At 42.0% G+C, this 14,183-nt stretch overlaps 1 protein-coding gene across 1 annotated transcript; it reads left to right on the top strand.

Moving 5' to 3' along the window:
• The first annotated feature begins 1,632 nt into the window (after positions 1 to 1,632).
• LOC129862698 (ferritin heavy chain A-like) lies at positions 1,633 to 13,414 on the top strand. Its single transcript, XM_055934595.1, has 3 exons — positions 1,633 to 2,278; positions 2,656 to 2,802; positions 10,721 to 13,414. The coding sequence occupies exons 1-3, from the start codon at positions 2,111 to 2,113 to the stop codon at positions 11,018 to 11,020; spliced, it is 615 nt and encodes a 204-aa protein (XP_055790570.1). The 5' UTR covers positions 1,633 to 2,110; the 3' UTR covers positions 11,021 to 13,414.
• Positions 13,415 to 14,183: the final 769 nt, after the last annotated feature.

Consider the following 14,183-nt stretch of genomic DNA (forward strand, 5'->3'; position numbering starts at 1 on the left):
AAGTCAGTTATAGGTCATTTGGATATTATGCACAAAAAATGATCATATACAGTTGCAGTCGGAAGTTAACATACACTTAGGTTAGAGTCATTTAAACTCGTTTTTCAACCACTCCACAAATTTCTTGTTAACAAACTATAATTTTGGCAAGTCGGTTAGGACATCTACTTTGTGCATGACACAAGTAATTTTTCCAACGCTTGTTTACAGACAGATTATTTCACTTAAAATTAACTATATCACAATTCCAGTGGGTCAGAAGTTTACATACACTAAGTTGACTGTGCCTTTAAACAGCTTGGAAAATTCCAGAAAATTATGTCATGGCTTTAGAAGCTTCTGATAGGCTAATTGCATCAGTTGAGTCAATCAATTGGAGGTGTACCTGTGGATGTATTTCAAGGCCTACCTTCAAACTCAGTGCCTCTTTGCTTGACATCATGGGAAAATCAAAAGAAATCAGCCAAGATCTCAGAAAAAAAATTGTAGACCTCCACAAGTCTGGTTCATCCTTGGGAGCAATTTCCAAACGCCTGAAGGTACCACGTTCATCTGTACAAACAATAGTACGCAAGTTCAAACACGGTTTGCAACTGCACATGGGGCCAAAGATCGTACTTTTTGGAGAAATGTCCTCTGGTCTGATTAAACAAAAATAGAACTGTTTGGCCATAATAACCATTGTTATGTTTGGAGAAAAAAAGGGGAGGATTGCAAGCCGAAGAACACTATACAAACCGTGAAGCACGGGGGTGGCAGCATCATGTTGTGGGGGTGCTTTTCTGCAGGAGGGACTGGTGCACTTCACAAAATAGATGGCTTCATGAGAAAGGAAAATTGTGAATATATTGAAGCAACATCTCAAGACATCAGTCAGGAAGTTAAAGCTTGGTCACAAATGGGTCTTCCAAATGGACAATGAACCCAAGCATACTTCCAAAGTTGTGGCAAAATGGCTTTTAAGGTCAACAAAGTCAAGGTATTGGAGTTGCCATCACAAAGCCCTGACCTCAATCCCATTTGTGGGCAGAACTGAAAAAGTGTGTACGAGATAGGCCTACAAACCTGACTCACACCAGCTCTGTCAGGAGGAATGGGCCAAAATTCACCCAACTTATTGTGGGAAGCTTGTTGAAGGCTACCTGAAATGTTTGACCCAAGTAAAACAATTTAAAGGCAATGCTAACAAATACGATTTGAGTGTATGTAAACTTCTGACCCACTGGGAATGTGATGAAAGAAATAAAAGCTAAAATAAATCGTTCTCTCAACTATTATTCTGACATTTCATATTCTTAAAATAAAGTGGTGATCCTAACTGACCTAAGACAGGGAATTTTTACCAGGATTAAAATGTCAGGAATTGTGACAAACTGAGTTTCCAAATTCAACTGTAGGTACCATGACATTAGGAAACAGTGCCAGGAAACTTAACCAAAGCATGGATTGCTGTCATACCTTGTCAATAGAATTACAGGTTAAGGAATCCAATAATGCCCTTTTGTAATTATCCCTAAGCAAGGGATTCTGTTCAGTGCAAATTGTACTATTTTATTCTCTATTCTGTTCTATTTTATTGTGACTAGCAGAAATAATTTTTTGACACCCAATTGTGACGCACTGACCAACAGCCCATCTCTTGAATCAAAATGAAGGATTTCGATAGTATGATCACAGTTGGCTTGAGCTACAATTCATGTTCATGCATTAGTCACTGTTCTTGCTGACATGCTCTCTTTCTAACAATGTTCACTCATCGTTGTTTAATTGTAGCCTACTATTCGTAATTGACGTCGCTCTTCACTTTGATATAGGGCGGTGTGTCGTTCACGGGCACCGGATGAACTTGAGAGGCTGAACGGGAAACGATTTATCCGTTTCTATTATCCTACACCCCCGCAACCAAAGACTGTATACAACACTTATTTTGTAAGTAGTTGTTTATATTAGGATATATTAATTAAGTATTACACATGCTATCACAAGTGTATGTGAAGGTTTGGGGAGCAGAAAGTGTGTCGTTCAATCGAGATCAGTAGCGATCTACTTTATTTCAGTTGCGCAACAACGGTTGTTGTTACAATCTAACCACCGTCGGGACTTTTTGAACATGGCTGAACCAAGCGGCAAAAGATTGAAGACCAACCTGCCTAACTGTAAAACTCACCGAGCTTTTCTCGGGAGCAGAGTGAAACAGAATCTCCCAGCGGTCGTTGAGGAGAGTTTGTGCGGAGTATCTACATTTATTATGGAGGTTGCTTACATACTTGATGCACTGGTAAGGGCGACCCGACCATCTAGCAATAGGCTGCAACTGCAAGTTACTTGTTTACAAAATTCTATCAGGGTAAATTGAGATGGAGAGACTGGAGTAGGAAGGGAGATGGAGAGACAGGGTAGAGGTGGAGGGAAGATGGAGACAGGGGAGTAGGATGGAAAACGGGAGATGTAGGGAAGATGGAGAGACACGGGGAAGAAAGAAAGAGGAGGGAGAGGAAAACAAATGGACATCATGAGTTGATTACGTTTACCAAATAGCCTATGAGAGTCACAATATAAATAAAGTTGTATGCCCTCCAATACAGCAATATATGTCAATAACCGATTTGTACGTGGATCACTCTTACTGGAGGTATTCTGTATTGACTCTTCCAGGCCAAGATATTTGAGCAGGATGACATTGCCTTGCCAAGAGTGGCAGCGTTCTTCCACGAGCAGTCTGTGAACGAGCAGGCGAAGGCTGAGGCCATGCTGGACTACCTGTCAGACAGAGGGGGACAGTACTGCAGTAAAGACATCCAGGTAAAGCTGCCCACTCATAGAAATATAATGAACCTCCAGTACACCCATTATAGTGTAACAGTATAACTTTAGTACGTCCCCTCGCCCAGACACGGGCGCGAACCAGGGACCCTCTGCACACATCAACAACAGTCACCCACTAAGCGTCGTTACCCATCGCTCCACAAAAGCCGCGGCCCTTGCATAGCAAGGGGCAACACTACTTAAGTCTCAGAGCAAGTGACGTAACTGATTGAAATGCTACTAGCGCGTACCCGCTAACTAGCTAGCCATTTCACATCCGTTACAATAGCATAATTGACCCAAATGGAGACGCCCATTCTACATATTCTAATTCTGTGTGACCACTGCCAGCGGAGAGGTGATGGGCTCCTAACTCTAGGCACTAAAGCAGGGTTTCCACTAGTTTCCCCAGCCACAAAGTCAAAATTATATTGGAAAACTTTTTGGTCTCAATTTAAGGTTAGGCATAAGTTTAGCAATGTGGTGAGAGTTGAGGTTAGGGTGGAGAATCAGATTTTAAGAAGAAAATGGTAGAAATAGGCAGGGTTTATGACTTTGTGTCTGTGGTAACTAGTGATGACCCTAAAGCAGGGCATGGAAAGGGAAATGGTGATACCTAGTCAGTTGTACAACTGAATGCATTCAACTGAGATGTCTTCCACATTTAACCCAACCCCTCTGAATCAGAAAGGTGCGGGGGGCTGCCTTAATTGACATCCACGTCATCGGCACCCTGAGCAAGGCAGTGAACCCACTGTTCCATAGGTCATGCATGCTGTCTTCCTTTCGCGTTAGCCTTAAGAAATTGGCACACTGGCCGAGTCCTAATACTCGTACTTGCGTTCTTAATAGTAGGCATTTTGTGTTTTATCGTATGTAAAATTTTGAAAATGAAGTATGCTTTAAATGCCAGGCAGTCATACTCATTTTTGCATTTCATCTAGTATAATTCGCTGCACAATATTGGGGAAGAGAGTCCTCTTCAGATCCACGTGCGTTTGACAGCAACTGATAATCAGCTGATTTTCGAAGTTCAACATGTAGCCTAGATGTAGTGGGCTCACATTAACTAGCTAGCTAACTTGGCTGGTTCATCATTGCCCATGCGAGGAAGTTAGACTAGCAAGTCTTTTAGCTAGCTAGCCTAGTATAGGACATTGCTGTGAAGTAGCAGAAAGAACACTATGACTTGGGTGGCTGGACCCTTTGACAATTTTTAGGGCCTTCCTCTGGTCCCTCCTTATATAGAGGTCCTGGATGGCAGGGAGCTCGGCCCCAGTGATGTACTGGGCCGTAGGCACTAGCCTCAGTAGTGCCTTGCGGTCGGATGCCAAGCAGGTGCCATACCAAGCGGTGATGCAGCCAGTCAAGATGCTCTCAATGGTGCAGCTGTAGAACCTTTTGAGGATCTGAAGGCCCATGCCAAATCTTTTCAGGGGGAAGAGGCTTGGTCGTGTCCCCTTCACGACTGTGTTGGCATGTTTAGACCATGATAGAACGTTAGTGATATGGACAACAAGGAACTTTCTAACTTAGCTGGTTCATTGTTGCCCATGCAAGGAAGTTAGGCAAGCAAGCATTTTAGCCAGCTAGCTTAGTCTAGGACATCAAAAACTACAAGCGTGTGTAGCCTACTATTCGTAATTGATGTCATAGACTGTTTTGCCAACATGAAAGAGAGATGGATGGCATTGGCGTTCATCTACTCTACAAGTAGGGTGAGTCAAAAACATGTTTTTTCCTAATTGCGCACGCACACAGAAATCAGTACCATGGAGAGCCACATGATATTTATTTCATGTTGATTGGACTGAATTGTTTTTGGTATCTTTTAAGTTTGTTTTCACTGTATTAGACAAAGCATATACTGTATAATCTAGTTGATTTGAGGATGTTTAAGTTGAAATAGTGCTGGAAAAGCGGAGGCAGTGCTCCTGTTTCTTTGTGCTGACTTGCTGTGGTTCTAAATCAGTAGTTGCTTAGTAAACTGTCAAACATTAACTTGCTTGAGCATGTCGTTAACAACAGGTGAAAATGTTTGTTACATACAATATTTGCTTTGTCTACTTCACCGGATGTTGCTTTCCGCTTTTGTGATGAATCAAAACACCTATGTGAGAATGCTGATCATTGACTACAGCTCCATGTTCAACACCATAGTGCCCTGTTGTATTCGGCGTATGTGACAAATACAATTTGGATTGAATCAAATGTGTGTGTGGTTGAATTTATTCCTGCAAGTTTCTGGACATTTCTGTGGGGAATGGCCCTAGCCCTCACCCTCTGATCCAACAGGTCCCAGACGTGCTCAATGGGATTGAGATCCGGGCTCTTCGCTGGCCATGGCAGAACACTGACATTCCTGCCATGCAGGAAATCACGCACAGAATGTGCAGTATGGCTGGTGGCATTGTCATGCTGGAGGGTCATGTCAGAATGAGCCTGCAGGAAGGGCACCACATGAGGGAGGAGGATGTCTTCCCTGTAACGCACAGCGTTGAGATTGCCTGCAATGACAACAAGCTCTGTCCAATTGTGCGTTCCTGCTGTAACTCGGGCAGTTGTTGTTGCCATCCTGTACCTGTCCCGCAGGTGTGATGTTCGGTTGTACCAATCCTGTGCAGGTGTTGTTACATGTGTTTTGCCACGATCAGCTGTCCGTCCTGTCTCCTTGAAGCGCTGTCTTAGGCGTCTCACAGTACGGACATTGCAACTTATTGCCCTGGCCACATCTGCAGTCCTCATGCCTCCTTGCAGCATGCTTAAGGCACGTTCACGCAGATGAGCAGGGACCCTGGACATCTTTTTTTTTTTTCAGAGTCAGTAGAAAGGCCTCTTTAGTGTCCTAAGTTTTCATAACTGTGACCTTAATTGCCTACCGTCTGTAAGCTGTTAGTGTCTTATCGACTGTTCCACAGGTGCATGTTCATTAATTGTTTATGGTTCATTTAACAAGCATGGGAAACAGTGTTTAAACCCTTTACAATGAAGATCTGTGAAGTTATTTGGATTTTTACAAATTATCTTTGAAAGACAGGGTCCTGAAAAAGGGACGTTTCTTTTTTTGCTGAGTTTATGAACTAGGGCTGATAGAGTTAATGTGTTTTTAAAATTTCTGTGCATCAATTTTTTGCATTCAAAATACAGAAAATATCCAAAATACATAATAAATTGTGCTTCATCAATCTACCTGATTTTGATGACCGTTGGACAAAATCAAGATGTCAATTTTCTTGTAATACTTTTTGTAGAAAAATCTTAATTTACAGCTCAATTTTAGCAAATTTAAAATTTGCGATTAATCATGGCAAATCCTGTGATTAACTCAATGTTTTGAGTGTGATACAATTACTGTAGTAACTCTGAGCAAATACATAGATCAGGATCTGCAAGTCCCTACTCTGCACTAATGCAACATGCAACTATACAGTATATGAATGGTATAAAGCATCAAACACACCAAGGATACTGTTCTTAGCAGCTCTGCCGAAAGTGTCTGCAGTCAACTTTTTGTTGTTGACATAGCACAGCTCAACTGGCGATATGCCTTGTTAAAATACTCCAGACCACAAGTTGGCAGTACCTTTCTTAAGATATGTTTGGCTTGTGCCTGTTGTAGATAACTAAGGTTAGGTAACTAGCAAGCTCATTTCCAATGGGAACAAATGAGTCATAGTGGGCAAAACAAGCAAGTAAGGGGGGCAGAGCCAACCATGAGCTAGCAAGAGCCTATTGGTGTGTTCTGGCATGTATTTTAGTAAAGTCTACAAAACTTAGTCCACTCTGTTCGTAACAGATTCTAGTTTTGGGAACTGAAAACTGTATTGAGAACATTTGCAGAATGTCGTGCAAAATCCATCTCGTTCCATCTTCCCCCATTGCCGGGCACTGGACTTCCTCTCACCACCATATTTGGTAGTGAGTGGAAATGCCAAGCAGATGCATCACATTTATACATCAAGTGAAATATCTGTATCATTGTTCTATCTGTGCTAATGTTGTTGCTAGCTAGCCAGATGGCCACAACTAGATAACTAGCATTGCTAGCAACATTATAATTCAATCACAATGGATTCATTTTTTAATTAAACAGCTGCCTGTTAGCTGCTGAGAGTCAGTGGAGCAGCTAGCAAGCTATGTTGTGCTAACTGGCAAATGTCGATGCTAACACACCATGATGCTAACACATCATCAAACCTAAAACTCAAGCTATATGTCAAATATCTAAAGACTTGCTATAGAAAACAAAAAGTATAATGCAGCCTTATTGTTTTAGTTGGAACAATTCTGATGAAAAGGCTGTGGACTACACCGGGAAAATTGCTTTCTGATTTTGGCTCACAGCCAAGTAGAAATGGAAGGTTCTTCGGTACCAGGTCGGTACGTAGCAGGTACGTATTGTGTTTTTGCAAGAGAAGGAACGGCCTCCTATTGTGCTATGAACCTATCGGTCGTCAGTTTTCTCAGTGTGTCTGACCTTTAACAATTAATGGCACGCTGCCTGTTAAGATTAGCGGTGATCTTGAAAGGGGGAAATATGCTGTGTGAAGAAACAGGTTTTTTCACCCGATTTGTCCAACTAATCAACTTTAAAATGTAAATAAAACATAGAGTTTATGTAATGTCTCATCACATACCTGTTTGAAGGTTTGTGTCGAATTTGAAGAGGGGTTTAGGGCTGCGCTAACGTTAGCCTGACAAGTGAACTGTAGCTGTTCCGGCTTTTGAGTGTCATGATGGCTCGCAGTAATGACGTGCAACGAAATGCAATTGGCACCCTAGTCATTAAATATTAGTTTAATATTAGCAATAATTATATTAATTTAGACAAAAATCATGAATAATGAAGTTGTCTTACAAGTATATATGGTTAAGCATGATTTTAATCTGCGAGAGAAGGGCTACCCCTGGTGGAAAGAGGCTGTACGGCACAAAATGAGTTGCAAGTGACACGTCACGATGTAACGTACAGTGTCAGAGGGGTCAGTTTTTTAATATTTTCTCCAATACTGTTAGACCATTACCATGTCAATCAATGCTGACTCGAAACGTAGTTCACACCCTGGATTTTGATGCCAACACAGTCACTACAGTCCCATTAGTTTTTATTGCAGTCTCGTTTGAATGTCGCGGTTACGCACATTTGTATGGAATTGGGTGAGTTTATGTTAATTATTCCTAAAGTCCTTGTGTTGCAACGTAATACCTATAGGATCTGCTACATACCTTTCAGAGATGGTGTTTTGGTTGGTGTTGGGGCTCCTTGGGGCTAGAGATAAGGGGTTGTGAGTGGACTGGACAGGATAGGGAAATCTGAGGCCAAGGGGGATGGGGGGGTTAAACCCTAACCTTGGGGCTTTGCCTGGGGCTCAGGCCTAATGCCTGTCAGGGTGTACATTTCCCCTGAATTCCGGAAAATTGGGGAGATTAATGCGCAGGCGGAAGGACAGTGCATTAATTGTGTTTCCAGATGTACGGGGTGATGTTGCCACTTTAGTTTTTCTTTCTGCCTCCTCTAGTTTTACGAGTCATGTAAAATAGAACCTGTGTGGGACTGCTAAGGGGTCCATCATCAGCAATTTGGGACACCTTGTTATCCATTTGATCAGTGAGGGCAAATGATATGTCCTGAACAAGTCTATTTGTCAGTTCTAATATTATTAAGATGTGTATTCAATTCTGCAATAATAGATGACTTTGGTTGGAGTTTGGGAAAAAACAGTTGGCCATTTTTTTTCTTCTTATTATTTTTTTTTTTACAGTTTGGACAGATTCATTTTCATAAAGATTATAGCTAAAATAGGTTTAAGAAACGATTAAAGTTACAATATGTAACTTTTTGGGCGACCCAACCAAATTCACATGGAAATGTGTGTTATACAGTGGCATTTTTCCTATTTTGTTGCCTTACAATCTGGAATTAAAATGGATTTTTGGGGGGTTTGTATAATTTGATTTACACAACATGCGTACCACTTTGAAGATGCAAAATGTTTTTATTGGGAAGCAAACAAGAAATAAGACAAAAAAACAGAACTTGAGCGTGCATAACTATTCACCCCCCCAAAGTCAATACTTTGCAGAGCCACATTTTGCAGTAATTACAGCTGCAAGTCTCTTTGGGTATGTCTCTAAGCTTGGCACATCTAGCCACTGGGATGTTTGCCCATTCTTCAAGGCAAAACTGCTCCAGCTCCTTCGAGTTGGATGGGTTCTGCCGGTGTACAGCAATCTATAAATCATACCACAGATTCTCAATTGGATTGAGGTCTGGGCTTTGACTAGGCCATTCCAAGACATTTAAATGTTTCCCCTTAAACCCCTCGAGTGTAGCTTTAGCAGTATGCTTAGGGTCATTGTCCTGCTGGAATGTGAACCTCCGCCCCAGTCTCAAATCTCTGGAAGACTGAAACCGATTTCCCTCAAGAATTTCCCTGTATTTAGCGACATCCATCATTCCCTAAATTCTGGCCAGTTTCCCAGTTCCTGCTGATGGAAAAACATCCCCACAGCATGGCGCTGCCACCACCATGCTTCACTGTGGGGATGGTGTTCTCGGGGTGATGAGAGGTGGTTGGGTTTGCGCCAGACATAGCGTTTTCCTTGATGGCCAAAAAGCAACATTTTTGTCTCATCTGACCAGAGTACCTTCTTCCTTATGTTTGGGGAGTCTCCCACATGCCTTTTGGCGAACACCAAATGTGTTTGCTTATTTTTTTCTTCAAGCAATGTTTTTTTTCTGGACACTCTTCTGTAAAGCCCAGCCTATGGACAGATACTCCAATCTCCGCTGTGGAGCTTTGCAGCTCCTTCAGGGTTATCTTTGGTCTCTTTGTTGCCTCTCTGATTAATGCTCTCCTTGCCTGGTCCGTGAGTTTTGGTGGGCGGCCCTCTCTTGGCAGGTTTGTTGTGGTGCCATATTCTTTCAATTTTTTTATAATGGATTTAATGGTGCTCCGTGGGATGTTCAAAGTTTCTGACATTTTTTTATAACCCAACCCTGATCTGTACTTCTGCACAACTTTGTCCGTGACCTGTTTGGAGAGCTCCTTGGTATTCATGGTGCCGCTTGCTTGGTGGTGCCGCTTGCTTGGTGGTGTTGCAGATGACTCGGGGGGCCTTTCAGAACAGGTGTATATATACTGAGATCATGTGACAGATCATGTGACACTTAGATTGCACACAGGTGGACTTTATTTAACTAATAATGTGATTTCTGAAGGTAATTGGTTGCACCAGATCTTATTTAGAGGCTTTATAGCAAAGGAGGTGAGTACATACTGTATGCACGCACCACTTTTCTTTTTTGTCGAATTTTTTTAAACATGTCATTTGTTTTTCATTTCACTTCACCAATTTGGACTATTTTGTGTATGTCCAATATATGAAATCCAAATAAAATCAATTTAAATTACAGGTTGTTATGCAACAAAATAGGAAAAATGCCAAGGGGGATTGATACTTTTGCAAGGCACTGTACATCTGTCATTCTCATTAAAAGCAAGCCTGAGAAACGGTAGATCTGTTCAAAGTGCGCTATTTCTATGCTTCCCATTCATAAGTTTCGTTTTTGCATCTTTTACTTTTGGTTTTGTACACCAGCTTCAAACAACTGAAAATACAATATTTGTTGTTTTTTAAAATATATTTCACAGCAGTTTAGATAGTACAATTATTATCTACACTGTACATTGCTTGTTTTGTCACAAAAACTGAAATTAGGCAAACTATTAGAATTTTATGAAAAGGTGGTACGATTTTAAAATACTATTTATTACAAGTTAAAAAAATAATGTTATCCTTCAATGCTGTCTATGTAACATTTAGGTTATTTAGCAGATGTTTTATCCAGAGCGAATTAGTCAGTGCATTCTAATGGCGGTCTTTGTGTGTGTGTGCTGTCTTTGTCCCCCAGAGGCCTAGCTGTGAGGTGTGTGCGGTGATTCCCGCCCTGGAGCTGATGCTGGGCCAGTGGAAGGAGGAGATGGCCGTGATGGTGGAGCTGAGCCAGTTGTCCAAGGAGCACAGCGACTCGCACTCCGCCAGTGTGGTCAAGAGCCGCTTCCTGGGGCCGCTGGTGCCCCGTGTCAAACTGCTGGGAGACCTGCTGACCAACGCACGTAGGGTGGGCTGCACCAGCGACCGCTCGGGGGGCTTCGGGGAGTACCTCATCGACCAGCTGCAGGAGGAGTTGACCAACGTCTCCAGTAGATAAATCACTCAGTAGTTTATATTAAAGAAAACTACTTTGCGAGTTCGACTCTCAAAACAAGCCTCTCCTGTCAGTATTTTATGGCCACCTATATTCTATTATTGCTCGTCTGTAAGGCCAATGTATTGTAGAAGACACTCCCTAGTCCTACATAACTTGCTAGCTCCTCAATAGAAATGATTGAAACTGAAAAAACAAGGGGAATAATTTGAGGCGTATGGCTTAGTTACAACTAGGTTTATTCTGAACCAAGCTGTAGCACTTCTTCTTAATTCCTGTTTGCATTTCTGCACAATTTGTTTAAATGTTTGGTGTGTTCGAGAGAGGGCAACATCTTGAGTCCAGTATTTTAAGTTCTAAAATACATGTATTCAAAAAGAATGAATACATATATTATGCACTAGATTTGGGCATTTAAAAGGGCACAGCCTCATTGTATCATGTACAGTGCCTTTGGAAAGTACCCCTTTACTTTTTCAACATTTTGTTGTGTTACAGCCTTATTCTAAAATGTATGAAATCGTTGTTTTCCCTCAATCTACACACAGTACACCATAATGACAAAGCAAAAACAGTTTTTTTTACATTTTTGCTAATTTATTCAAAATAAAAAATGGAAATATCACATTTACATAAGTATTCAGACCCTTTACTCAGTACTTTGTTTAAGCACCTTTGGCAGCGATTACAGCCCCGACTCTTCTTGGGTATGACGCTACAAGCTTGGCACAGCTATATTTGGGTAGTTTCTCCATTTCTTCTCTGACGATCCTCTGAAGCTCTGTCAGGTTGCATGGGGAGCTTTGCTGCACAGCTATTTTCAGTTCTCTCCAGAGATGTTCGATCGGGTTAAAGTCCGGGCTCTGGCTGGGACACTCAAGGACATTCAGAGACTTGTGCTGAAGCAACTTCTGCATTGTCTTGGCTGTGTGCTTAGGGTCATTGTCCGGTTGGAAGGTGAACCTTCACCCCAGTCTGAGGTCCTGAGCACTCTGGAGCAGGTGTTCATTAAGGATTTCTCTGTGCTTTGCTCTCTTCATCTTTGCCTCGATCCTGACTAGTCTCCCAGTCCCTCCCGCTGAAAACCATCCCCAAAGCATGATGCTGCCACCACCATGCTTCACCATAGGGATAGTTCCATGTTTCCTCCAGATGTGATGATTGGCATTCAGGCCAAAGAGTTAAATCTTGGTTTCATCAGACCAGAGAATCTTCTTTCTCATGATCTGAGACTCTTTAGGTGCCTTTTTGGCAAACTCCAAGCGGGCTGTCATGTACCTTTTACTGAGGAGTGGCTTCCGTCTGGTCACTTTACCATACAGGCCTGATTGGTGGAGTGCTGCAGAGATGGTTGTCCTTCTGGAAGGTTCTCCCATCCCCACAGAGGAGCTCTAGAGCTTTGTCAGAGTGACCATCGGGTTCTTAGTCACCTCCCTAACCAAAACCCTTATCCTCGGATTGCTCAGTTTGGCCGGGCGGCCAGCTCTAGGAAGAGTCTTGGTGGTTCCAAACCTCTCACATTTAAGAATGATGGAGGCCACTGTGTTCTTGGGGACCTTCAATGCTGCAGAAATGTTTTGGTACCCTTCCCCAGATCTGTGCCTCGACACAATCCTGTCCCGGAGCTCTACGGACAATTCCTTCGACGTCATGGTTTGGTTTTTGCTCTGACATGCACTGTAAACTGTGGGACCTCATATAGAAATCATGTCCAATCAGTTGAATTTACCACAGGTCGACTTCAATCAAGTTGTAGAAACATCTCAAGGATGATCAATGGAAACAGGATGCACCTGATTTCAATTTTGAGTCGCATAGCAAAGGGTCTGAATACTTATTTAAAAATATATTTTTTAGTGGAATAAATTTGCAAACATTTCTAAAAACCTGTGTTCCCTCTGTCATTATGGGGTGTTTTGTGTAGATTGCTGAGGAAATATTTGTATTTAATCCATTTCAGAGTACGGCTGTAAAATTACAAAATGTGGAAAAAGTCAAGGGGTCTGAATACTTCCCGAATGCACTGTATGTATTCCATAAGCAAAGTTGTTGTGGTGTTGCATCAATTGAGTGATAACAATGTGACAATCAAAGCTGAAGGCAAAGTACTTGAAATACTGTAAATATCTGGATTGACACACCTCGCTATGTTATATGGCTTATAATGGTATTTCTGTATTCAGTATTTTACAAAGAGGTTACTCTCATAAGAAATTATGGGTTGATGTATAATGGGATATTGTTTGGGAATGGTCTCATCTGTACACTTTGTTTCTAAAAAAAAAACTATTGCCTTTACCTACTATACAGATTAAATATGCACTGTCCCTCTTCATCACATACAGTACAATATTACAACAATATGTCTACCTTTTGAAATAAAGTTTTAGAAAAATTTCTGAGCAGTCTCTTTTTCTCTATGGCTGAGTGTTTGATTTAACACTTTCAAGTAATATTTGTGTTCATAGTGACTTCAGTGTCCTGATTGTCAAAAGATTCTTATTGATTCGCTGATCCTCAACACAGAGGCCCCACAAGGGTGTGTGCTCAGCCCCCTCCAGTACTCCCCGTTCACCCAGGACTGCGTGGCCACGCACAACTCCAACTCAATCATCAAGTTTGTAGATGACACAACAGTAGTAGGCCTGATTACCAATAATGACAAGACAGCCCACGGGGAGGAGGTGAGGGCCCTGGGAGAGTGGTGCCAGGAAAAATAATCTCTCACTCAACGTCAACAAAACAAAGGAGATGATCGTGGACTTCACTAAACAGAGGGAGCACTCCCCTATCCACATCGATGTTACCGCAGTGGAGAAGGTTGAAAGCTTCAAGATCCTCGGTATCCACATCACTGACAATCTGAAATTGTTAATCAAGGACGTCAACCACCCGAGCTATGGCCTGTTCACCCCTCTATCGTCCAGAAGGCGAGGTCAGTACAGGTGTATCAAAGCTGGGACCGAGAGACTGAAAAACAGCTTCTATCTTAAGGGCCATCAGACTGTTAAATAACCATCACTAACCTGGCTTCCACCCGGTTACGCTACCCTGCACCTTAGAGGCTGCTGCCCTATATACATAGACCTGGAATCACTGGCCACTTTAATAATGGAACACGAGTCACTTTAGTAATGTTTACATACTGCTTTACTCATCTCATATG

The sequence above is a fragment of the Salvelinus fontinalis genome, chromosome 9 (genome assembly GCF_029448725.1).
Source record: "Salvelinus fontinalis isolate EN_2023a chromosome 9, ASM2944872v1, whole genome shotgun sequence".
In the NCBI taxonomy this organism is placed as follows: domain Eukaryota; kingdom Metazoa; phylum Chordata; class Actinopteri; order Salmoniformes; family Salmonidae; genus Salvelinus; species Salvelinus fontinalis.

Coding starts and splice junctions, on each gene's coding strand:
- LOC129862698 (XM_055934595.1), top strand. CDS start 2,111: ATGGCTGAACCAAGCGGCAAAAGATTGAAGACCAACCTGCCTAACTGT. Junction 2,279..2,655: donor CTTACATACTTGATGCACTG/GTAAGGGCGACC, acceptor TGACTCTTCCAG/GCCAAGATATTTGAGCAGGA. Junction 2,803..10,720: donor ACTGCAGTAAAGACATCCAG/GTAAAGCTGCCC, acceptor TTTGTCCCCCAG/AGGCCTAGCTGTGAGGTGTG.